The sequence below is a fragment of the Daldinia decipiens genome, assembly GCF_022478715.1.
Source record: "Daldinia decipiens strain CBS 113046 unplaced genomic scaffold F4813scaffold_24, whole genome shotgun sequence".
Lineage (NCBI taxonomy): Eukaryota > Fungi > Ascomycota > Sordariomycetes > Xylariales > Hypoxylaceae > Daldinia > Daldinia decipiens.
The window spans coordinates 121,192-147,123 of NW_026054567.1; the positions used below are offsets into that span (position 1 = coordinate 121,192).

The following is a 25,932-nucleotide window of genomic DNA, read 5'->3' on the forward strand; positions in this document are numbered from 1 at the left end:
GTAAAAAAGATGCGATCATATGTCAAATGGACCGTTTCTTTTGTAACAAGATACACGAGAATATTCGGCAGAGGGCGTGTCCTACACAGTACAAATACAAATAAATAGTACAGTGTTTCGAGCTCTTTGCGTCACAGATTCCCAGCGGGGCTCCGGCTAGTTTCCAGTCTCGGCCTTTTGACCAGAGGGTTCGCGGAAACGTCCCATCCCCGTCTAGTGTATAGCCTAACCTAACCAGGCTAATCCTATTCTCACAGCTCCAGGCTCCGTAAGGCATACCTAGTCGATTTCTCGTCGTCCAAAAAAAAGAATTTGTTGCCAATGAGGTCGCGTGCATGTAAAACGTGCTTTCTTAAGCATGTGAAGTTGAAATGGCCTAACCTAACGATTACGCTAACTAACTAACCTAGAGAAGAGATAAAAAATTGCGCGAAGAAATAGGCCGTAGGTATTAGTTCATAGCTACGGGCTAATTGTGGAATACCGGACGACGACAACAACAGGGAAAAAGAGGAAGGATTAAATGATAGTCTGGCTTATTAGTTTATAAAAAGTTGCCATAAATTTCACTTGAAAATGTGTTCCATTTAATCTATACGATACTGTTCAACCACATGACAACGTAAGATGCAAATATGTCCTAAGAAGTGTATGTAGAATCAGATAACTAGACTCAATACTATAGTCTCTCCATCTAATCAATATACATAGGTAAATAATCAAAATCATCACTGATCAAGTAAACAGCAAAATACTATAAAATATATATTCACAACTACACCTCTCTTTGCCTATACTCCTATGTACAAATCTATAGACCACACATCTCTCGCCCTTAGCCTAGCCTAGCCTAGCTAACCAATCATATAACAATACCGCCTAGTTACACCTGATAACACATAGTTGCAATAACTCCTTGCTAGCAGCGACCGACGTGAAGGTATAGGTGGTGTGGTATATATGTCTTTTCGTCGAGATATCCCATCCCATTCCCATCCCTTTGCCATTCCCTTTTTTTATGAAGAAAAAAAAACAGCACGAAAAATGATAGTAATAACAACAAGCATTCTCATCCACACCCTCTCCCCCTTTTTCTTCATGGTATCGTATCGTGACTCGACTATTCGTAACAAAATCAACGTCCCGTGCCCCCCTGGTTTTTGGTAAAAGTAAAAGCACCGAGCCTGTCCAAAGATCTATGTGTTTTTGACATAGCTAGCTGTACATACGTGTTCGTCTTTTCCGGGTTTCGGTTTTCGTTGAAGAAAACGTTTTTCTGAGTTTTTTTCTCTTCGATTATTCTTATTTTGTTTTTGGTGAGGTGGTGAGGGTAGTATATTTACGCGGCGGCGACGCTGAAGATTTCTTGCGCTGCGTGCTTTATGATACCACCGGTAACGGGCAGATTAGTATAGTGCTCTAAGTACAAATCGACCTCGCGGGCGGCTTGTCGTCCTTCGTTGATACCCCTGAAATGAATGATTAGCATAAGTTTATTCAGTTGTGAGAGAAGTGGGCCAGTTGACTTACCAGACGATCAAGGACTGCCCACGGCGGCAGTCACCAGCCGCAAAGATACCGGGCACGTTGGTGGCGTAGGAGCCAGCACGAGTCTTGACGTTCTTTCGAGCATCCTTCTCGATCTCGTCACCGAGAACGCGGGCTTCCGGGCCGAGGAAACCCATAGAGAGGAGGACAAGGTCAGCTGGGAAGAACTGCTTGGTGTCTTCTAGCTTCTTCATGTCCCAACCGCCAGTAGCGGACTTGGTCCACTCAACACGGATGGTGTTGATACCCTTGACGCGGCCGCTACCGTCGTCCACGAACTCCTCGGACATAATGCAGTATTCACGGGGATCCTTGCCCATGTGCTGAGCCACTTCCGTGTGGCCGTAGTCGACACGGTAGATACGGGGCCATTGCGGCCAGGGGTTATCACGGCCACGCTGCGGCGGAGGCTGGGGCAGAAGCTCGAAGTTGATGACCGACTTGGCACCATGACGGACCGAGGTACCAATACAATCGTTACCAGTGTCACCACCGCCAATAACCACGACGTGCTTGTCCTTGGCGGAAAGGTAAGCATTATCAGCTAGCTCGGAGTCGAGCAGGGACTTGGTGTTCTTGTGCAGGAACTCCATGGCAAAGTGGATGCCCTCGAGGTTGCGGCCCTTAATGGGAAGGTCTCGAGCAACAGTAGCACCGGTGGCAATAACCACAGCATCGTTCTTCGCCTTGAGGTCCATTAGAGTAATGTCCTCGCCAACAGCGACTCCAGTCTTGAACTGTACACCTTCGGCAGCCATGAAGTCTGTTCGGCGCTTTACGACACGCTTGTCGAGCTTCATGTTGGGGATACCGTACATAAGCAAACCACCAGCTCGGTCGGCGCGCTCGTAAACGGTGACGGTATGTCCAGCTCTGTTTAGTTGGTCGGCACAGGCAAGACCAGATGGTCCGGAGCCGATGATAGCAACCTTCTTGCCAGTTCGGACCTCGGGCGGTCGCGGGACCATCCAGCCCATCTCAAAACCACGGTCGATAATTGCACATTCGATGGACTTGATACCAACAGGGTCCTCGTTGATGCCAAGAACGCAAGCACCTTCACACGGCGCAGGGCAGACACGGCCAGTGAATTCGGGGAAGTTGTTGGTCATGAGCAGACGGTTGAGAGCATCCTGCCACTGGTTCTGGAATACTAGTTCATTCCACTTCGGGATAATGTTGGAGATGGGACATCCCGTCTCAGATTGACAGAAGGGAACACCACAGTCCATGCATCGCGCTGACTGGTACTTGAGCTCGTCTTCGTTCAGGCGTTGAGAGAGCTCAGCCCAATCCTTGGTCCTCGTCTTGACGCTGCGGTACTTCTCTGATCGACGTTGGTATTTCATAAATCCCTTGGTCTTATCAAGAACCAGAGCACGCTTCTTCTCGGCAGCATTGTCACCGACGGTCTCTTCGATATCCTGAAGCTTGGTAGCCTTCTTATCCTTCTTGGCCTGGACACCAGACACGATGGGGAGGTTATACTCGGCACGCTTAGCCTCGGCGGCTTTGGCAGCTTCCTCCTTGAGCACTCGCTTGTAGTCGACCGGAAGAACCTTGACAAAGCGCGGGAGCGCCCTGTTGAAGTCTACAAGGATGCGAGCAGCCAACTCAGACCCGGTGTAATGGTGGTGGTCCTCAATTAGTCCACGAAGGAAGGCAATCTCAGTAGGGTCATCGACCTCAGAGGCTTCAACCATCTCCGTGTTGAGCTTGGCAATGAAGTCATCGTGAATGTCAAGAACATAAGCGATACCGCCTGACATACCAGCAGCGAAATTGCGTCCAGTGCTTCCCAAAATTACAATACGACCACCAGTCATGTACTCACAACCATGGTCACCGACACCTTCAACGACGGCTGTAGCACCCGAGTTCCTGACAGCGAAACGCTCGGCAGCGACACCTCGGAAGAAGCAGGTGCCGCTGGTAGCTCCGTACAAGCAGACGTTGCCGATCAAGATGTTCTCTTCAGCCTTGAACACAGCCGACCGAGGAGGGTAGATAATGAGTCGACCACCTGACAGACCCTTGCCAACATAGTCGTTGGAATCACCTTCCAGCTCCAACGTAACACCGGGAGCAAGGAAGGCACCGAAAGACTGGCCAGCAGAGCCCTTGATGTTGACATGAACAGTGTCCATTGGCAGACCAGCTTCTCCGTATCGCTTGGAAATCTGGTAAGATAGGGATGTGCCCATAGCACGGTCAGTGTTGACAATATCACACTCGATACGAGACGGAAGTCCCTTGTCGAGGGTCAACTCAGCTTCTGAAATGAGCTTGTTGTCAAGTCGGACATATAGACGGTGGTCCTGCTTTCGGACGTTGAAAGTCGCAACGCCAGGTCGGAGCTTGTGGGCAGGAGTGAGAATAAGCGAGAGGTCGATGTTAGCAGTCTTGTTGGTTCGCAGGTCATCCCGGACCCTTAGGCACTCGACATGTCCCACCATCTCGTTGATCGTTCGGAAACCAAGTTGAGCCATGATAGCTCGGAGCTCGTTGGCAACGTAGTAGAAGAAGTTGATCACATGCTCAGGTGTACCCTTGAACTTCTTACGAAGCTCCGGGTCCTGAGTAGCGATACCCACCGGACAAGTGTTAAGATCTAGAGATAATTAGTGATTTGCCTACAATTACTACGACTCTGAATATACTTACGGCACTTCCTCATCATGATACACCCCATGGCGATTAGGGGAGTGGTAGCGAAACCCCATTCTTCGGCACCAAGCAGACAAGCGATGGCAACATCACGTCCAGTTCGGAGTTGACCATCGGTCTGGACAACAACTCGGCCACGCAGATCGTTCAGGACGAGAGTCTGATGGGTCTCGGCGAGACCAAGCTCCCACGGCAGACCAGCGTACTTGATACCAGTCCACCTACTAGCACCGGTGCCACCATCACTAAAAAAGAGTTAAGTTAGTACCGGTTTCAAGGGATAATACAAAATTGGTTACTTACTGTCCAGAGATAAGAATGTGGTCGGCCTTGGCCTTGGCGACACCGGAAGCAACAATGCCGACACCAGTCTCGGAGACGAGCTTGACGGAGACGCGAGATCGGGGACTTGAGCACTTGAGATCGTAGATGAGTTGCTTCAAATCTTCGATGGAGTAGATATCGTGGTGAGGAGGAGGAGAGATAAGACCGACACCAGGGGTCGAGTGACGGGTCCGAGCAATAGACTTCGAGACCTTGTGGCCAGGAAGTTCACCACCCTCACCAGGCTTAGCGCCCTGTGCCATCTTAATCTGCAGCTCATCGGAATCGGCAAGGTATGCCGACGTGACACCAAATCGTCCGGAAGCGACCTGTTTAATAGCAGATCGCATCGTGTCACCGTTGGGCATTAGTTGCGACCGCTCAGGATCCTCGCCACCTTCACCGGTGTTTGACTTGCCACCTAGTCTGTTCATGGCAACAGCTAGAGTAGAGTGAGACTCCATAGAGATAGAACCATAAGACATGGCACCAGTGCAGAATCGCGTAACAATAGCCGTCCACGGTTCTACCTGCTCAATCGGAATTGGGTTGCTCTCCTCAAATTTGAAGTCAAGCATACCACGCAGCGTGCAGGCTTTGATCTGCTCATACTCCGAGCGAGAGTAAGCCTCGTACGACTTGTCGTTCTTGGTGCGGACAGCATCTTGGATATTCGCGATAGAAGTCGGGTCGTTAATGTGTGCCTCACCACCATCACGCCAGTGGTATTCGCCAGATTCTGGCAGACCAGGGACTCCGATGGTGTATCGGGAGGGGAATCCGCGCTCGTGGAAACGGAACGCGTCTTCAGCAATGAGCTCGAAAGTGAGACCCTTGATACGAGAAGCCGTACCCCTAAAGCATCGCTCCACGACCTCGTCGTCAACGCCAAGAGCCTCAAAGATTTGAGCACCCTTGTAACTCGCCAAAGTAGAGATACCCATCTTGCTCATCACCTTGAGAATACCACCGTCGCATGAGTGCTTGTAGTTGGCAATTAGATTATCGTCGGAAAGCTTCTTCCGGATCAAACCCTCGCGGTTGAGCTTCAGAATACACTCCATTGCAAGATATGGGTTGATAGCATCAGCACCATAGCCCAGCAGGACACACATGTGGTGAACTTCACGAGCCTCTGCAGTCTCGATCACAATAGCCGCCATAGATCGCCATTTGTTGCTGACGAGATGGTGGTGAACCATACCCGAAGCCAGAAGTGATGAGACGGCTACGCGGTTAGCAGACGTCTTTCGGTCAGAGAGAATAATAATTCGATCCCTAGCCTCAATGGCAGCCGTAACCTCATTGCAAATGAAGTCGAGATGCTTCAGGTATCCAGCAGTTCCCTCCGATTTCGGGAAAGTGAGATCGATCGTCTTTACAGTCCATTCGGGATGTATCTTGGACATATTGGTTAGGGAGTTGAATTCGGGAATAGAGAGGATCGGGCTTGGAAGTAGCAATCGGCCGCACTGAGAAGAGTCGATCTCGAGCAAATTACCCTGCGGTCCAACATAGCACTCCAGGGACATGACAATAGACTCTCGGATAGGGTCAATAGGAGGGTTAGTGACCTGAGCGAAGAGCTGTCGGAAGTATTCATAAAGCAAACGGGGAGCTTGAGAAAGACAAGCCAACGGCGCATCATTACCCATGGATCCCAGTGCCTCCTTTTCGTCCGAGGCCATCGGTGCGAGGAGCAGGCTGACCTGTTCATAAGTATACCCGAAAGCAAGCAATAGAGGATCTTCTTGGAGGCGAGTAGAGTCTGGCTTCGCCGCAATATCTACGGCCTGCTTCTCCGATATTTGACTTAGGACCTTCGGCAAGCTAATAAGCTCCTTGTCGATCCAAGAACGGAAGTCAGCTCGGCTAGAGACAGTTGCTTTAAGCTCCGAGTCGTCTATCAAGCGTCCAGCTTTGGTATCAACAAGAAGCATGCGTCCTGGTTGCAGCCGACCCTTCTGGATAACCCGTTCAGGGTCAACGTGGATAGTACCGACTTCCGAAGCACAGATAATGCGGTCATCGTCCATGATGTAGTATCGACAAGGACGAAGACCATTTCGGTCCAAATTGGCACCGCAAAACCGACCATCGGCGAACGTAAAGAGAGCAGGGCCGTCCCACGGCTCCATTTGGCAAGCCGCCCATTCATAGAATGCAGCCTTCTTAGGGTCCATAGCAGTATTACCTTGCCATGCTTCGGGAACCATCAACATGACGGCCTCGGGTAATGAAAGAACACCATTAATAGTAAGCAGCTCTAACACATTGTCGAAAGCAGCCGAGTCGGAGCCACCAGCCTCGACAATCGGGTACAGATGCTCAAGCTCATCACCGAAAATATCGGATTGCATAACACCCTCTCGGGCGCGCATCCAGTTCTTGTTACCGCGGAGCGTATTAATCTCACCTGATAAGGAGTTAGACATGCATCATCATCATCATCATCATCGTGGGCGTTCTAGAACTACACATACCATTGTGGGCAGCCCATCTCAAGGGTTGAGCACGATCCCACGAGGGGAAGGTGTTCGTGGAGAAACGAGAGTGTACAAGGGCGAAATGGGCCTCGTAATCGGCATTTACCAGATCATGGTAATACTGGTATACTTGGACGGGAGCAAGCTGTCCCTTGTAGACAATATTTTTGTTGGACAGCGAGCATAGGTAGAACCAGTTATGGAGGCCGATGGAGTGAGTAGCACGCTTTCGAAGGACATACAACTGCCGTTCGAATAGTCGCTCGTCGAATTTCTCTGAGTCCGTCATTTCAGGAGCATTTCCAGAGCCATACGCAGAAGCAAGAACAACAAAAGGCTGGAGAATGAATGGCTCGCGCGAGGATGCAGCAGGACCAAGGAGAGAAGAGTCTACAGGAGGTGATCGCCAACCCAAAACTCTTAGCCCCAGCGATTCGGCAATATCTTCCAACTGCCTCTTCGACTCCTGCAAAGTCTCCTCATCCGGTTTGAAGAAGAGGTTTCCCACAGCATATTGTCCCAGAGGAGGCAGTTTAATGCCTTCCTCCTTTTCAAAGTTCTTGATAAAGAACTTGTGGGGAATCGATGTCATAACACCAGCACCATCGCCATCTCGAGCATCAGAACCAACCGCACCACGATGGGTCATGTTGCAAAGGAGGTTGCGAGCTGCATACGGTTAGTTTACAGGTTTGTACATGCTTTACAGCTAGGATTTAAAAACTGACCATCGCTAACAATTTTGTGGCTCGCCTTGCCCTTGATATGGCTACACGAATTATTAGCTGACTATTTTGTATAAAAGGAGGTCGACTACGCGGGTTTCATACCAGGCAAAACCAACACCACACGCATCTTTTTCTAAGCTCGGATCGTACAATCCTCTACGGAGACTTGATTAGCTATATGATCACATCGCAACCGGCTGACTACTCGACACGTACTGCTTCACCGGAAGGGCGCCAGCCCAGGAATCGTTATTATCTGTTTGATATTCATAGGGATGGTACGCATCGGCCTCGGACTCTATATGTGTTTGTCTATCGTTGAAGTCGGCAGGAAGGCCCATGTCAGGCAAGGAAAATGGGGATAGCCAGATGGGGTATGAGTACTGGGAGAGAGGGTCGGAGGTGCGTAGATGCCTCGTGAGACGCAGACCCGTGTGTATAACGGCGAATGAGAGCAGCGGACGCTGCTTAAACGTCAAATCTCTTGTCTAATGCACAGATTCTATGTCAGCTCCTAGTAATTCTCCTAGTAATTAAACCTTGGGTCGGCAGATGTATCAACAATGTATCAACAATGACAACGTTAAAGATAACGCAAAGTAAAGCGTCTTGGCTGATCCAATGGCAAGTCCGGGAGAACCAGTAGATTTGATATTTGATATTTGGGGGGTCCAAAGGTGGTGGCGTTGATAGGGGATGCAGATGCGGGGTGGTGATGTACAAGCAAACTAACAACCAGCGCGACTTCTTTCTTTGCTTCTTTGCTCTTTCTTCTTCTTTCCTATTCTCCGTTTTTATCCTTTTTCTTCTTCTTTTTCTTCTTCTTCTTCTTCTTCATCTATATTGCGTGGGGTGGATTTGCCATGTGACACCTGCAGTTGGTATGCAGAGTAAAAACTTTCTTCAACGCTATATCCGGGTTTGCCCAAGGCCTAACCTAGTAAACTTTGTATTTGAGGACCAATCGGGAAGGATTGAAGCGGATCGTGAATTTTTAATGTTTTGCAACTAAAAATTTCATGATCCGCTTCCCCCCCTCGGGACACACGGTAAAGGCCATCCTTTTTTTCCCACTTGGCAGAGGGGCAAAAAACGGTTTACCAGCATTGAAAGTGCCTTTGTCGGCGGGGGACAAGATAAAGAACAAGCGATTTCTGAATGAATAACTTTTCGGTATTGCGCATGGCCCCGAATGCACCACTGGCGTCATTGAGCTTGGGTTGAAGGACCACCACGACGTACCCATGCAGATGCAGCCTGAATCAGGAAACCCTGTTGTCGAATCATGGGTGTCCTCCTGGTAGTGGCGTGGGGAAAGATATGATGACAGCCAATGACAGGGTCTCCAAAGCGCAACTATGCGGCTATCGATCTTGCGTTTGATAGGTTGGTGATCGTGCATATTTATGATGCTTGTTTGGCCCCGATACTTCAGTTATCATCCGTACGGTACAGGACAAGGATTTGTGCATCGGCCATTTGGAGAGAAGTTTAGTGCTTCATCCATGGGAGCGCAACTATTTTTTTGTCCCCTACGCGGAATTGACAAACCATAAATATCTATCGGCGAATCCAGATGCTGATCGTCTCGCTTGTTCGGTCCCTCTTCCGGTTTCTGGGTACAACAGAGCCATCATCCAGGTTTTCCGCTTCCGAGTCGGCATCCGCTGGTTTATCGTCGTGGCCATTGGGGGGTAGTTGGGTTGAAGTGTTACGGATGTGGGGATTGTAGAAATGCATAATTATACTCACATTTTCAAGTTTTGCGCAATGCTCTGTGTCTCTCTAGCCGGGTGCTTCTGAGAGTGAGGTATGTAGGAAGGAAGTTTAGTCTCTCGAGTAAAAGTTGGGTATTTCGCTAATTGTTCTGGCAAGAGAAAGAAAAGAAAGAGGAAGAGTGAGCGGCCGAAGGGGAGGTGTGGCAGCAAGTCTGGCTTTTATGGATGTATGTAGTAGGTAGAGCAAGAGAGGAGCCAAGCCGGGTTTAGAGATCAGATCAAGGCTTCTACACAGATTCCCAAGTCAGTACACAGTAGGGGAGGGAAAAAATATTATTTAGCTAGTTATTCATAAGGAAAAGTAACAATTTGGTGTAGAACCTGGGACGTGGAGACAGGATCGGCCTCCTCCACCAGGTTGTTAGCCCCAGTCATCCGTAATAAGAGACTACTTCTACATAGTAAGTGGGGGAGGGGTAGGAGATGGCCGAAGGACGGACGACAAGTTCTTTCAGAACCCGGCATACTGTTTGCGTCTATTGGTTCATTGGTTTAGACTGGGCGGCTAGGCATTTCGGTGACGTTACCGGAGTTCACTTTTCTTTGCCTTTTTGCCTTTCTGCCTTTCTACATAAAAATTCCCTTTAGCCCATCAAGATTAACAAAAGCACTATGCTGATTGGTCTTTTGCAACAAGGTCTATGGTAGTTTGGTAGTTTGGTAGTTTGGTAATTGCTAACTAGTTGAATCTCCATAGATTATTTTATTATGTTATTATTAGTCTAGCCGCTATAATGCTGCTACAATCTTGCCAATATACTACTGCATATTTACTGCGTACATACATACCTACATACCTACACATGCCACATGCCACATGCCACAGCGGCCGGCCGCAACCTAAAACTTTGCCTCCAGACCTAATCGTACGGACATACTACTACGCATGTAGTACTTACACATCCATTCTATCCCACCTAACAATACGCGAGGGGGGAAGCGGAAGGGGAAGGGTGATATTCGCGCAAACTCGGGGTCTGGTATATATCTGCACTTACATGACATTTACTTGATGAGAATTCACCCAATAGGCTTGACTGCTGTTTGTGTGTGATCAAAATAGGCATCGTGAGAGGTAAGTTGGAGTGAATGACCGCGTACTCAGACGAAATAGTGTAAGACGCAGTGGATAAAAGCAAGGGGTGCGTCATCTGTATAGAAAATTCGATCGCCTTTATGACTTTGGAGGTTTGCTGGTATGTAGGCAATGCACAGGTTACCATGACCATAACCATGAGAAATGCAACATGCCATCAAGTCAAGATGGTAGTTTTTACCCTTCCTGAGTTCTACATTATTAACCTAGTCTATTATTCTAGCGTTTGTCTTTGTCTAAATATGCATCTGTTTGTCTATCGTCTATTTCACTGCTGATCTTGTGACCACGCGAGCAGATGAATCGGCGTAGCACCGTTTGCGGTCTTCTAAGAGTCAAACCAAAACTAATTACTGACACACGAAGATCTGTATATATGAGGCATGTTGCGATGACGCAGTCTTGTACAATCTGACAATCTGCAACCCAGGGCCCTGGTTCATTGGCGGTCGGCTCCCCGAGGATCGCGTCTGACAGACATGAGTCTTACTCGCTTACTCGGCAACTTGGTCGCTTCTGATTGACGCCTCACTAAATAAAAAAGAATAATAATTTGGTGAGTGATTGCCGTTCATCGGAGGTCTGCTGTCTCAAAAAGCTACGTAGCCGCAAATGAGGATTTGGGTAACAGAGACGTCTCCCTGCCATCCCATGCCACAACGCCAGTAAACCAATATGGACAAAGCTAGAGTCCAATTCCAGAACGCACCCTGCGCACCCCACACAGACATGCATATCCCGATGACAGGGGTCTAGCCCAGGCTACCCAGGACAAGTCTCACTTCAGCGTTGGCGGATTGGCGGATGTGAAGCAGAGACGTCAATTGAGTAACCTAGCTTGTAGCTTGTAGCTTGTAGCTTGTAGCTTGTAGCTTGAGAATGTCCGTCCATACAAATACATAGATATCCAATCAATGCAGCTAACCTCGCTCCAGAATCGTAAGAGAGACCCATGGTCCGATGTCGCGTCACCCGCTGCTGCGGAACACTAGATATTAGGCGTTATACTACATACTGTACAGTATATATGGTACCTATATAGGTACATATGTACATATGCATATACGTCTGTATCGTGTTTAGGATGCGGCCTCTGCGCTATGCAGCCATATGCTGGGGCTAGGTAGGATCTGAAGAGGACGAATCCGTTTACGAGAGCCTCCATTTGGGGTGTGATGCGTGGCAGCGTGGCAGCGTGGGGTATATATTTCCAGAATAGACAAATACGTCTTGAGAACCAAACTTAGGAGCTACGGGGGAATCAACTGAGATGTCTTGTTTCTCGGATGTCTCACGTACGTATGTTCGTCGTTCAAAGGGGCAATGCCGTTATATCCCTCAACATCTATTAGTATGTCTTGCCGAGCTGACGCAACTGCATGTTTATTAATTTGCCCACGATGCCGTCGATCGAATTACCTGATGAGAATCATAGTCAATGTCATGAATAACGAGTAGTTTGAGATGTGTCTTTGAGTAACTTATAGGTTAGACTTACCTTGAGAGTATGGAGTATGGAGTATGGAGTGTTTCTGCTGCTCGTGCTGCTCGTGCTATACTGCGTAACTCCTATACGCCCGATTTAGGATAGTGACAATATCACGTAGCCAATAAAACAGCTTTTCTATGCTTGTCAGATTTGTTAGAGACAGCCCTCTGGGTTTCCGCTAATAACTCCTGTTCGGTGCTATTCTGCAAAGCGAACCTGCATTTAATTTGAAGTAGGACGGACGGCAGAGTTACATACATACATACATACATACATACACTATAGTAGTCGGATATGTGACCAGGGTTACAAGAGACTAATGCTAGATGTGTCTGGGCCGCGTGACCTTCCGTACCATTGCACTTTTAGTTCATGTTTTTGGTTCGCTTTATACATAGGCCTTGTAAAGTTATAAGTAAAAGAATCGACAACAGTAAATAGTCGAATACTGCCAATCAGAACGCATGTTTTATGCGATGAGTGTTATCTCGAGCTAGGATTCCTTGCGAACCGTTTAACTATTTAGTTTAACTATTTAGGCCCTAGACCCCGTACATAGGTAGTCAATCTAGATCTCGGCGAATATATGACAAAACCGTGATCTCGTTTCTAAGCGTGTATACATACACTATGTACGGACCACGCGATTCGGAGACCATTGTTTGTCAGATCCCCAGACCACATCTGTCTATAGACTTACACAATATCCGTCTCCGATGCTGTTGCATGCGTAGGTACTTACACATTGTATCTCAAGACTTATTAAGTAGGCTGAGTAAACGGAAGGATCAAGCGAGATCGGCCTTATAAAATCGGAACAAGCCTCGAGGAAGGGTAAGGTTTTCCCCTCCTAATCCCTGCTGTTGCGGAGGGAGCGGAGCGGACGTAATTAAAAAAGGCTGACGGGCGGCGGGGGCCAGGTCCCTTTAGCACGTGCACCGCATATGTAGGCTGTAGGTAGGTAGCATACTATGTATGTACCATCTGTACGCAATGTTAAAGGGAGAGAGGTCTTCGTTGTCCTTCTAAGCGCAAAGGATTCCCACTTTGCGTTCCGAGAAATCCCGTAGTTCAGCAACAGCCCCGTGGGCCAGCCTAAATATGTATGTAAAAAAGGCATGCAGTCGAGTTGCCTACCTACATACATACTAACACACGCAGTATGGGCCTACGGCTCGTTTATGAACCGCGGCTTCACCGCTATCGCCGATGCTCGTAACCGTACGATGCGCTTGACTAGTAATTTCAGGGTATTCTCATTACCTGATGAAAATATCTTCCCTTGTATCATTCGTCAGTAAGCGTAATTTGGGAAGATTTGACTTGCTGCGGGCAAGGCTCTTTGTCGTAGAGTCCGGCATTAAAAATAAAAAAAAAGAGGAGCACGCCGACTCGGGACGAACATTTCCTTATTACCAACCTGCTTCAGAGCTAGACTAGAAGGGTATTGATAGACATAGTTGTATCGCAGGCTGCAAGAAGCACTTGACTTTTATGACAGCCCGTAAAAACCGGGAGTCTTTGTGCATTGGACAGATCCGTTAGGTACCTAGGTAATCACATGCTCACGAGAGCCTCAGGGAAAAAGCAGCAACGAAAAAAACAAACGTCAATGTCTTAAAGATGTAAGTTTAAAATGCTATTTGCGCTTCTGGCCACAATATGAACTTTATGCTTGAATACTGCGGCAATTGCCTATAACAAAGCTCTTTCCTGTATATTCAACGTACCTATGTATTGTCCGGACTGTAGAAATGAATTCGCACCTGCCGTGTAAGTGACCCGCTTAGTAATAGCAATCCGTAATAATAATTGGAATTCTTCAATTGGAGCCTCACAACCCTCACCACCACACATCCCACTTCGAATCTTGCAGCAACGCTTCCCTGAAGAACTGCCTTCCGAAAACAGCATATTTCCCTCTTCACTACGACCGGGACAATATCGCACGAAATGGTCGCTGGCTCGGCACTTCACAGAACCGCCAATTGCATTTAGTCGCAAAATCCCTTGTCCTGTTCCTAACCGAGCTCGATCGTCATGCTGTCTCTCCTCCCAGACCTAACACCACGCGACGTACGTTGTTGGTCCGCCCTACACTGCACCCCCCCCCCCCCCCCCCCCGGGTAATCTTCTAGCTTGGGAAGCTAACAATGGCAAAATAGTCGCACTCGCTATGGTACACCTCCTCCCGCAACCCCCTCTCGAGCTTCACATACGATGCGAACCCCCAGCACCTACAACCGCAACAGCAGCAGTATTTACAGCAGCAGGACGGCTCTGCAGGGAACCCCCACGGGGCTAATAACCACCGCCGCGGGGCCCATCTAGTTGAGCGGTCGCCGCTCGCGCGCCTACGTGCCGATGAACAAAACCTCGAGCGCCGCCGTCTAAATGTCGCTAACTTCGGCAACGCATGGCTCAAGCCCCCTGGCATCCCCAAGACCTTGCACCAGCTGCGCGAGGAGCGCCGTGAGGCCGAAGAGCACCAGGAGGCATTGCGTCGCGAGCAGTTAGCACAGGAACTCGCCGAGGCTGAGGCCGCGGGCGTTAACGCCGTCGATGCTGGCCTCGACGCGCAGGGCGACGATGGGGTTATGGACGATGTGCAATTAGACGGGGCTAGGGATTTGGACGAAGACATCCCCGAGGCGGATGCCGATTTTGGTATCGGGTCTGATGACGAGGATGAGGATGAAGAAGATGAAGAAGATAGCGATGACGATGATGAGGATGAAGATGACTCTGAAGATGATGACGATGACGATGACGATGACGAAGATCCAGAGCAAAGGGCAGCACATGCGCAACAGCAGCTCATGGCACAAAGGATGAGGCAAGCCGACGACGCGTTTCGCGAATCGGGGGTTCGCGGCCGGGATAGCAATTACTACGGCGTCGACGACGAAGTAGACGACGAAGACCAGGCCCAGATGATCGAGGAAGACGACCTAGTCGGTCACGGAGACGGTGCGGACATGGATATGGATGCCGACCTCGATGATGATATCCCCGAAGCAGAGGACGGGGGCTATGAGCACACCGACTCTGAGGCGGATATGAGCAGCGACGAAGAAGATGACCAACCCGAGTTGAGCTTCGCCGCGCAGGCATCCCAGCAGGTATCCCAGCAGGCGTCACAGCAGCATAGGTACAGGCATAGTCTAGCACGAAGCGACGCGACGCGGCATAGCCTCGCTATCAGCGACATCCTATCCCACGACGGTGACAGCATCGGAAGCAGCCCGCAACTCCAACGGCGCGCCAGCGGCCCTGCTCGTCGAGCTCGAGGTTGAAGATAACAGGGGAGTCATTGGACTTTGCTTGCATTAATCACATCACATCGCATCACATCGCATGGCATGGCATGGCATGGCATGGCATGGCATTACTTTCCACTGCATCTGCATTACCTCGAGATACCCAACCCCTTTTATTATTCTTCGTTCTTCCGCGCCGTCCCCTATGGAGAACCCGTAGCCAGCCAACGAGTCTTTAGTATTTTCTAATGCAAAATAATAAAAAATAAAAAGACGGTCAAGACATGAATTATGATACATTTGATTACAAAGCTCGTAAAATGACTCGGCCGGCCCGCGTCTTCCCATATGTGCTCGTGAACTCGTACCATACCATACGTGTAGTGTATGTAGTATGTCCTATTCAGAGAAGCCAAAAAACAACAATAACCCTTTTGCGCATCATCATATCGCTCCCATACCAAACATCCCAAAACGCCGTTTTCATAATGCTTTGCTTTGCTCTTCTTTCTTCTCTTGTTGTCTCTTCCATTTTTTCCAAGTCGTCTCGCCTCGTTTTGCTTCGCTTCGTTTCGTCTCGTCTAGTCTTGGTAGGCAAAGTGAAGATCAGAGATCCGCAAGCCGCAAGCCGCAACGGGCATAGGAATCAGAATAGCCAGACGTAGAGGAAAATAAAGATGACGGCAGCAAAGAACGCCAGCCACACCTTCCAACCGACGCCGGTGCGCTCCGCCATGACGAGCATGCGGTTCATAGTGCCGCGCAGCCGCAGGCGCGTCGAGTCAAACGTATCGTTCATCTTCTCCGCGAGCGCCGAGGACTCCCTGATCTCGTCGCCGATAGCCGAAGTCATCTTGGGACCGGGGTAGGGTCGCGTTAGCATAATCTGTCTCAAAACATTTACATCCCTTTTCTCTCTCTTGCGCAGCCGCACTGGTTAGGTTGCTTCGTTTGTTTGTGTAAATGATATACTAGAATATCCAAAGCAAGCAAGCAAAACCTTCGCCCCCTCGACTTACGCGCAGCATCAACAGCAGGACGAAACTCACATCTTTCAGGATCTTGACCTTCCCTAAGATGCCCTCGACCTGCTGGTCGTTCTGGCTCTCGAGCTCGTTGAGCACCGCGTCGCTGTATTGGCCCCTGTACGCCATCTACCCGTTAGCTAGTTTGTCCGTTCGGCATCGTAGATATCTAATCGCAGAGACAGGTAGGCATGTAGATGGGCATCGGTGCGGGTAAGTGAGTAGGTATTCGTACCTCGAATTCGGCGTCGCAGGCCTGTAATTCCCCCTACTATCCACGCCTAAGTGCGTACTACCACCGCCGCTCGCCGCGCCGTTGCTTCCTCCGGGATACCCATACCCGTAGCCGCCCGGCGCCGGGCTCGCTCGTCTCGCAGGGTCGGCGCTATTCCGTCCGCTGCCGCTGTAGCCCTCGAACAGAGCGCTGCGGGAATCTCGCTGGTGGAGCGTCGAGTGGCCAAACCTGCGACGATGCATTCCATTAGCTTCAGTCTACCCTAGACAAATGAACATTCATCCCATAGTGTTGGCAGTAATGCTTGTGCCGTATGCAAGCATGCACGTAAATATGCAAACACCCTGCTCTCCCCTCCCCTCCCCTCCCCTCCCTTCCGCTCCCCTTCCTCACCTCGCCACGGCGCGATCTACAACAAATCTCCTAGTGTCCCAAGAAACCCGCATCCCGGGTAACCGCGAAGCAAAGACCCAGCCCGGAAACAGTTTATCCAATAAGTGTTTGCTTGTTTGTTTGTTGGTACGTACCTTGATGCCATGCTGTTGCGAAACGATTATAGAAAAATATGGCTGGAAAAAGATTAGGTGACAACGTTTCTTAATTCGATGTTGCGCGACTCAGAGAAGTTGGCAGCTTGGCAGCTATGTAATATAAGGTGATAAGGTAAGCAAGCAAGCATGAATTAATTTGCTGGGGATAAAAAAGCATCTGCCAGGTGTTGCCACGTGTGGTCACAGCGTACATAAAGTTTACTGTAGGTACGTACATGCAACTTATGCACATGCAACTTACATAGGTACCTACATAACATTTGACGGCTATCAGCGCAGTTATGTAGCCGTAACCTTCTCAAACCGACGGCAGCCACCAAGAAAAAGGTTTAGGAATAATTGGATGACATTAATCTTAATCTAAAAGGAACTGTACAAGCTTATATCTTATACTAATAGAAAGCCTGAATCGGCCTTATACGTCAAGTGATGATCAATTACTTCTCCCAAGTGAAATCATCGGATAATCCCTTAACCTAGTCGCATCCATTTCAACTCGGCATGGCATGAGATGTCCACCCAACTGTAATATAAAAATAAGAAATAGTAATATCTTATACAGTCTATGTTGAACAACATATCCTAATATAGTAAAGTTATCCTTCAAAGTGCAATAGTTTTCAAAATCTACGTACATATAAATAACCATCAAATCCATACCAGTCACGAAGTAAAAAAAGGTTGTCAAGTCCATGTTTTCAATAGTATTGACAATGCTCTCGCCGTAGTCTTATTATTATGGATCAGGAACCAAAAAATGCCCTTATTCTCCTTTCCACACGAGACGGTCTGGATTAAACCGGAGAGCGGCTTCATCCAAAACCCATGACAGTTAACTCGTAATCCCGCACCGCTGTTTAGATCCATCACTTCGCCTTGTCCATACACATGCCCGTCAACCCCTCCTTGCTCCTCAACTCCTCGTAAGTTGGGTTACCAAGTTACCCTATTCAGTGTGCAACAGTGGTATCGAAAGGTAAACGATAGAGCTGCACGTCGCTTCAAGTAGGCAGATAACGATGGCGGTATTAGATTGCGTTACAATGGAACATAAGAAGCGACCCGAGGACCAAGAAGCAGGACTCTATACTGTATCGTAGAAGTCGCTTCGGTCGAATATATATAGCAGTCGCCATATTCCCTTTCTTTGTATGTTGTGATCTTGGAATTAAGATCTCCAGGAGAAGAAAACATCTAGAGCAGATTCGCTGGTAGAAATATTATGCACAAGGGATAGTAAACTGTAATGCAAAGACCGCTGAACTCCTTTTAGAATCCAAGACAAAATGTAAAACACGACATAATACCGTCGCCCGAGAGAAGATATATTGTTGTCCAGGTTCGGGTATCATCTGAACAGTAACGGAAAACCAGTACAGAGAAATCAAAAATTTTGAGAGATACCGGTGCTTTGTTGGGGATAGTGCGACGGGTTCTCAATGCGGGTATTGCGTCGAGCTGGGTTGTCCCGTATAACAGGTTGTCCGTATGCGCCGTCAGCATACGGGTTGTTCCCGCCGTATTGATCTAGGTAAGGCGGACCTCCGTAAGAGGCGCCATTCTCCCCAGAGCCATCTGATCTGCCGGCTGCACTATAGGACGACGAGGCATTGGAGGGTCCACGGCGAACATCACCGGTGCCGTTATTGCCATCGGTAGTTGGGCCCATGGCGCCGAGGATCTCACCTTCAGTTGGCGAGCCAGAACGATCGTTCACTAGGCCATCTCCTGATCTCGTATCAGAAAAGTTACCCCTGGTTGGTGATGTTGCATCTGAATAGGCCACACCTGCTGCTCCACCAGACATTGTGGTGGAAGCTTTTCTCCCAGTTGAACCCGCCAGAGTGGTAGATCCCCATCCACGATAGCCTGATCCATCTTCCTTCATCTCGTAGGCTCCTGCGGCACCAGCGGCTCCTACTTCCGGCAAAGTCGGGTCGTCATTTGGGTTGTAGCTGTAGTCTTCTACTTCTTTCCGCCTCTCCTCTGCAGCATCCTTTCGTTGCTTTCGTCTCCTCCAGAAGAAGATACCGGCAGCAACTAGCAACGCCACAGCAGCAATTGGAACTACAACAGCAACGGCAATCTTGGCCTGCTCACCCATATGGGGCGAGCTAGAAGCACCTGGGGATATAATTGCGTCAGATGGGCCTGCCGTAGATGTCTGACTTGTCGGCTGCGCAGGCTGCGCGGTCACCTGGGTTGAGGTAACGGTGATAAATTGTGTGCTTCCATCTTCCCCAGTGGTTATTTGCGTCGTAGTGATGATCACGCTTGTTGGAGTCGGAGTTGGAGCCTCCGAAGTAGAGCTAGACGGTGTCGATGTCGGTGACGTGGGGGTTGGGGTTGGGGGGGCTGATGTCGATGTCGACGTAGGAGTAGACGGTGCAGGGGCTGAAGTACTTGTAGTCTCAGACGTGGAGGAAGGTGGCGGTGGTGGTGCTGAAGTAGAAGTTGATGTTGTCGGGTCTGGAGTTGGAGTTGGCGGATCGGAGGTGCTGATAGAAGTGGTTTCGGGAGGTGGTGGTGTACTACTGGAAGTCTCAGCTGGAGGACTGGTAGACGTAGTCTCAGTCGGGCTCACAGACGGGCTATTAGACGGACTATCAGACGGGCTCGACACTGCGTCCGGTGTGGACGTGTCGGCGTTTGTACTGTTAGAAGACATGGTAAACTGCCTCCTGGCTAGCAATCCAGAGAGATGCCTACGGGGCGACATATTAGCATCACGGAATGGCTCAAGGAGAGGGTGATTATGAACATTGGAGACAGTTAAGATGGATTGAAAATATCGTATAAAGGAGCCGATCGCAAGAGGGTCTAAACAAAGTGGAACACTATTCGGATGAATGGGGCACTGGTACTTATTGGTCCAATGAAGTTATCGTGGTCGTGGTCGTGGAATGTGTCGCAAATCGCCACAGCATAAATTCTCAATGAATAACAAAATACGGAATAGAATGAGAAACATACCCTTCACAAAAACCGGCTAGCCGACTTGACCAACTCACAGTCGAATAAAGACTGGATGAGAGAGTCGCAACTCTTTTTTAGTGGAATCGACACTTTGACAAATTTGACTTGGCTGCTGTTTCGAGTTGGGCCGTCTTGAGACGCGAACGAGGAGGACGCCAGAAGGGAGAACGAAGACGAGAATAGGATAACAATATGGGGGAATACAGTATTGTACAGTGGCACGGCCGGCGGATGGGCTGATGGGCAGTCTTAACCAAAGCAATTGAAAACGATTGGAACGAACGAATAGGCTAATGCATATGAAGTAGGTAGGTATGTACACCGTGCAGGGGGACTCCTAGGTAAGGCGTGGCTGAGCTCTTTTTTTTTTTTTTTTTTTTTCCCTTTTCTCTTTTCCCTTTTCCCGCTTGTGCCTCTTATTCTCTCAGCTTATGCAAGGAGATTGGAAATGATAGGGCAGGAATGCAGCAAATCAGAACGGGTCCAGGAGTTGTAGTTTTTAGTAAGTTTCGGTATGTAGAAACGAAGGTGGATTTTTAGCAAAACGAATGTCAATTAGTATATTAAGTCATAGACTTTTGACAATGTCGTCAGAGGGGGGAATCACAATGGATGAAGACAAAAAAAAGATGAATGGGAAAGGTGAAAGAAAGTACATTAGGTACAGTATGTAGTACAAAAAAAAAAAAAAAAAAAAGTTGGAAATTTCGATGCAAGACGGATACGTTCGATCCCGGAAGGTACTCCAATTGAGTTTAACCTCGCAGCCTTCGCAGGAATATCTCCGCTATGATAGTTTTTAGTGACTTCGTTTAAGATTTTAGCTGATTTAGCTGTGTAGTACGAGGTACACTAATGATAGATTAGCAGAAGATTGGCAGATCTGATGCCTTAAACGACTTAGCGCTTTTCTTTCGTGCTTTGCCCCTGGCGGCTTGTGGCTTAAACGCTCAAGTAATAACAAGTCCGAAGCGATGAAGCCTTCTTTCGGCCATCATCTTATTATTGTCCTAACCCGCATATCCAGGCCGCATTTCGCTTCTGTAACTACTAATAAGAAGCCAAAGAGATATTCTCAAAAGCCGAGTATCTAGTAGCTTATTTCGGAGAACCAAAACTTTGGGAACTCTGTATAACTAACTGACTAACTAGTTATACAACTAAGTACAACTTCATCTGCCTCGCCGGCGTTCTTTTGCCCCTGACTAACAAAGCCGCGGTACAAACTAGCACGACTCAAAATCAGGGCACATCCATATTAAGTATTGACAGGCAGCTGAAAGTTGGCAACTCTATTCATGTAAACTCATGTCTAAGAGGGTTGATAGCGGTATTAGCCTCACAGCCTAACCTGTCCGCTGTATCTATCAACTCTATAATTGACTTTAAGGTTTCTTCGGCTCTCTTTCTAGCTGAGGAATCCTCTAGGTTAGATGACTACCTAACGTTCCTAAATATGTCATCAGTCGGTCTCATAAAAAAAACAATTCGCAACTCTATGAATTACTGATGCTGCGCTCATTGACACCTGAGGCTGTCATGGACTTAATAAGCCCTATTTCTCACCTGTAGCATACGAGAAAATACTCACTTCTATACAGATTATGGGCTACGCAATTTAATATCGCACCGATGAAGAGACCATTATCTCTAATCAAATAGCCTCACATACTGCACATATCACTATTGTACGATGGCATACGTTCTTCTATAAGACAAGCCCATCCCCAGCCTACCTCTACCTCTGTAAGCTCTGCATCTGTAAGCTCCGCAGCTTCTACGTAGGGCACAGCCTCGACCCCAGCATCATGTATGCAACACAACCCTCCATTCAATATCCTCAATCCATTATATAGCCCCATACCATACGGTAATCTTTATTTAGCCTCCATTTCCGACTTTGGAAAAAACAGTGCTAAGTAATTAACGACACATCATTAGAACGTCAACAGTGACCCATCGGACGGACTTACAACCCCGTTCCAGCCATAGCAGCAGAAGCAATTCCTGCTTCCAAGTCGATGTCCCTTGGACATATAACATATAACACCCGATTTATAGTTTCCCTCCAACGTCATGTCTACCGCAGCCAAAAAAAATCCAATCCACATAAGCCTAGACGGTAATTGGCCCACCTTAGCCCATCTATGACGATCTGACCCGACAGCCGGCAACGTGCGAACCTTAGGTACTTAAGTGTGTATGTTAGGTACCTAACCAGCTTTACCATCTCAGGAAATGCCCTCCACAAATCCGATCTGCGATCCCATGCGGAGAGCAAAAGATCAACAATATCTAGGTTAGGTATCTCACTACGATTTCTCATCTACCTACCTAACCCAAGGATTTACTTACTTATTTATAAATAGGTACGTCGTCAGCTACGTTAGATGGATCTAAATAATACATACATATGTACATATTTGTACACCGTAGATCGACGCGCTCCCATACGAAACGCCGCGATGGGATCCCCGTGCGCCACTGTCAGAGTAAGCGCCAACTAATATCGTTAAGTACACAGGAGAGCCGCCACGGACGAAACGTTACCTCAGACGATCTTCGGACGCCGAGAGTAAAGTACGTACATCCATGTTTCTAACCTAACCGCCAAGTCAAGAGGCTGAAAACAACAACGTAGAACGATATGGCGTAGGATTTTATATATCCACGAACACAACACGATCTCTCTCCAGATACACCTACCTAGCAAAATGATAGAAGTAAAATCCATATTATAACACGGTATAGGTTAGGTATACTAGCAAAAGACGGGTTAACAAGAACTATTATGCAACGCCTACAACAAAAAAACTAGCCACACCATTTAAGTAATAATCTTGTTAAATAAAATCAATAAGCAAAAATCCCTAGGTATCTGTCGGTAATAACTGCACCGATCCCTTCTATATGTTTCCGCCATGCAAGGTAAAATGCTTCGCCGATCATGATTGCTTTCCAAATTACTCCACGACTGGGAGAGAAACGGCATTAACAGTACATATTTGATCAGATATACAAGACAGCTGGCTTTTGCCGCCTTCTAAGTTCTGACTGTATTATCAAGCCTTATATTCATTAGTCGCTCTAGTCCCTCATGTTCCACGATGGCTTCAGAGTATTGCCCATCGCCTGTTGTGTGAAAACGGTGTCTCCTGGCAAACGACTGACTCTGCCAGCACCGCCGCGGATGGCGCTTAGGTTAGTAGACGAAATACCGCTATGGTTGCTAACAACACTACCCGCGTCGCTCGCCGTGTCGGCATTCTTGAACCGACGCGGGGGGGCGAAATCGAGAGCAGTGAATGTTCCCGATTTACGCAACAAGTGACTTAAGATTTATGTTAGTATTTAGCTTGCAAAAGTATCACTAAGAATTAACTTACGGGCTGGGTAACGCTGGTGTGTCGTCGAAAGCGCTTACTAGCGGCGAGTGGATTGGCGTATTCAGGACGTAAGGTTTACGTTCACCAACAGGACTCTGCGACCGACCAGCTGCGATGTCCTTAAAAGAAGGGGGAGGAGCAAATTCGATAGAACCCATAATGGCAAAAGAGTCATCCCTCAATTTGGAAGGCGTAGGCAATGTGTTAAGCGCAGCAGGAGGGGGCATCGGCTTTCGCGGTTTGCCACCCACTCCATTACCTGCCATGCGGTTGGAGGCTGACGAATCCGGACGCGGGCTCATCGCTGCCCATCTACCAGTTGATTGTGTAGAGCCAGCCCTGGGTCTGCCACGAGGTCCACCGGGCATGTTCATACTTCCGTGAGGGCCGTGGCCAGGACCACGCGGGCCGGGTGGTCCACGGGGTCCTGGTCCTGGCATCGGTCGTCGGTTGCTCGGAGGGGGAGTCATGGCACGGCGAGTAACAGGTTGCGCGTAAGGCATAACGAATGCATTGCTGTCGGGATCAAAAAATGCGGTATCACCGAGATAGTTTGCATCGTAATCATCATAGTAGGTTGCTTTCTGTGGTTGCTGGGGAATGGGTGGTGGTTTTCCGGAATCAGTCTTCGTCTCCTCAAAGTACTCTTTGTAGAATGAACGAATCCTGTTGGCTCTGAACTCGGGATCTTCCGACTCGAGGAAGTCATCCGGTGGAAGAGGACGGAACCCAACAGATAGCCTACGGTTATCCTGGCCGGGCACGCCCAATCCAGCGGAAAGTGGGTGCACAGGCTCGTTTATACGTGGCTGCATGTGTCGGTCGCTGTTACCCGTTACATCATCATCGGCATCGCCGATCTGGAAATGAGCTGTGTAATCCTCGTAGTCGCTAGCGACATTAGATGCGGCAGCAAGCGATTCGTTCCTTGGCGGTCGCGCTCCTGCTGGAAACGAGCTGGTATCCCTTGGTGAGTTATCTATAATACCTAAACCTTGGGCGCCGGGCTTCGGCTTAGCAACAGAGTTCATAGTAGTCGCAGATCCGACAGCGTTAACGGAGCCGTTAGAAACACGCGAAGCTGCTGCTGCCGGCTCCTGAATCTCGGGGACCTTGGCGACAGTTGTGGCATCATTGACGAAGCGGAATTCATTCTTAACCGGGAGGGCAGGTTGCTTCTCTGCCGATTCACGACCCGATGATCGCTTCGCAGCAGGAGGCACTGGCTGAAGAGGAGATGGAGATGAAGGTAGCCCCTTTTGGCGGGTAGAGATATCGCCGGCCGTGTTAATACCGAGTCTCTGTCCGGGTCCTGAACTCCTATCAGGTCCTTTCTGAACGGTGCGTAAAGAACCCGCATCACTGGCGCCATAGCTGGTAACAGGTCGATAAGGATCTTCAGTTTGGTTGAGGCTCCTCGCAAGTGATTCCCGGGAGTTCTGTAGATTGGGCGGAAGAAGGTAAGGACTTGACAGATTCATATCCATAGAAAGTTGCATTTTGTGACTCGGGTCCTTCTCCTTTGCGAAGAAGGCACTTCGCCTTTTACCCGCTTTGCCGGGCAAACTACCCTCGAGACCAAAGTCCATCGACTTGTACTTGTCCGTCTCATCCTCTTTCCTTTGCCTTACGGTTGTTCGGTAGTGTAAATAAAGCAGGACGGAAAGTGCAAGTCCTACTGGAATGCTATGGAATTCGTTAGTCATATCCAAAGCTGAACCAGAGAATATTGATCCTCACCAAATACCTAGGATGATCGGAAGAGTCATCGAGCCACCAACCGGCTTTTCATCAAGATCATTCACTCTCGGGAAGAGTTGAGCAATCGTATTTGTCCCGGTGAGAACCGTGTTGCTATTCCCTTGTCCAGTCTCCAGTCGACCAGGCTGCTCTGCCTCCAATGGCAATCCCCTTATATGGAAATGGTGGTGTCCGTGGCCATGACCACGACCACTGTCGTGATTGTGGTGCCCCGCCATAGTGTCCAACTTCACTCTCAATCCCTTCTCTTAATGTTCACCTAAAGCTAGATGGAGCTAGGCAGGTATATTAAAGCCGATATCGATCAAACCTAACGTGATTTTAGGCTCATGCCAAAGCGGTATTCGGGATAGTCGTCGTCGAAAGCTGAAAGAAGCGCCGTTTAAATCAAAAGTCCTACCCACTATGCTGGAATCGAATATTATTCTACGAAATCGATGTCTCAACACTAATTGCCCGGGTAACGCAAGATCGGAAAGAATGACGAATGACTTGTGATCGGGCACAAATGAATGACTCGAAGTTAGCTATTATTAAGGAATGGCACGCCCGCAGGCAGTTAGGTCAGGTTGACCGATTGTCGAGGGACTCCTGTATTAGGTGTTGGGGTGAATAGGATGAA

The 25,932-nt window shown here is 48.6% G+C and overlaps 5 protein-coding genes across 5 annotated transcripts; 1 reads left to right on the forward strand and 4 right to left on the reverse strand.

Annotated features, from left to right (window-relative positions):
* Positions 1-752: 752 nt before the first annotated feature.
* On the reverse strand, positions 753-8,544 carry F4813DRAFT_364548 (glutamate synthase). The gene is made up of 8 exons (XM_049243826.1): positions 7,970-8,544; positions 7,856-7,909; positions 7,754-7,794; positions 7,023-7,694; positions 4,519-6,955; positions 4,213-4,460; positions 1,531-4,159; positions 753-1,469 (listed from the first exon to the last, which is right to left on the reverse strand). Exons 1-8 carry the CDS (start codon positions 8,092-8,094, stop codon positions 1,340-1,342), a joined length of 6,336 nt encoding a protein of 2,111 aa, XP_049098149.1. The 5' UTR covers positions 8,095-8,544; the 3' UTR covers positions 753-1,339.
* A 5,210-nt stretch (positions 8,545-13,754) lies between these two features.
* Positions 13,755-15,536, forward strand: F4813DRAFT_137242 (Apc15p protein-domain-containing protein). The gene is made up of 2 exons (XM_049238796.1): positions 13,755-14,192; positions 14,282-15,536. The coding sequence occupies exons 1-2, from the start codon at positions 14,157-14,159 to the stop codon at positions 15,410-15,412; spliced, it is 1,167 nt and encodes a 388-aa protein (XP_049098150.1). The 5' UTR covers positions 13,755-14,156; the 3' UTR covers positions 15,413-15,536.
* A 337-nt stretch (positions 15,537-15,873) lies between these two features.
* On the reverse strand, positions 15,874-17,508 carry F4813DRAFT_137094 (uncharacterized protein). Its single transcript, XM_049238794.1, has 5 exons — positions 17,429-17,508; positions 17,164-17,205; positions 16,637-16,864; positions 16,426-16,519; positions 15,874-16,229 (listed from the first exon to the last, which is right to left on the reverse strand). Exons 2-5 carry the CDS (start codon positions 17,172-17,174, stop codon positions 16,023-16,025), a joined length of 540 nt encoding a protein of 179 aa, XP_049098151.1. The 5' UTR covers positions 17,175-17,205; positions 17,429-17,508; the 3' UTR covers positions 15,874-16,022.
* A 968-nt stretch (positions 17,509-18,476) lies between these two features.
* On the reverse strand, positions 18,477-20,308 carry F4813DRAFT_137127 (uncharacterized protein). The gene has a single exon (XM_049238795.1). The coding sequence runs from the start codon at positions 19,904-19,906 to the stop codon at positions 18,572-18,574; it is 1,335 nt and encodes a 444-aa protein (XP_049098152.1). The 5' UTR covers positions 19,907-20,308; the 3' UTR covers positions 18,477-18,571.
* Positions 20,309-23,073: 2,765 nt separating this feature from the next.
* On the reverse strand, positions 23,074-25,838 carry F4813DRAFT_137301 (uncharacterized protein). Its single transcript, XM_049238798.1, has 3 exons — positions 25,290-25,838; positions 23,550-25,235; positions 23,074-23,494 (listed from the first exon to the last, which is right to left on the reverse strand). Exons 1-3 carry the CDS (start codon positions 25,526-25,528, stop codon positions 23,251-23,253), a joined length of 2,169 nt encoding a protein of 722 aa, XP_049098153.1. The 5' UTR covers positions 25,529-25,838; the 3' UTR covers positions 23,074-23,250.
* Between the last annotated feature and the right edge of the window lie 94 nt (positions 25,839-25,932).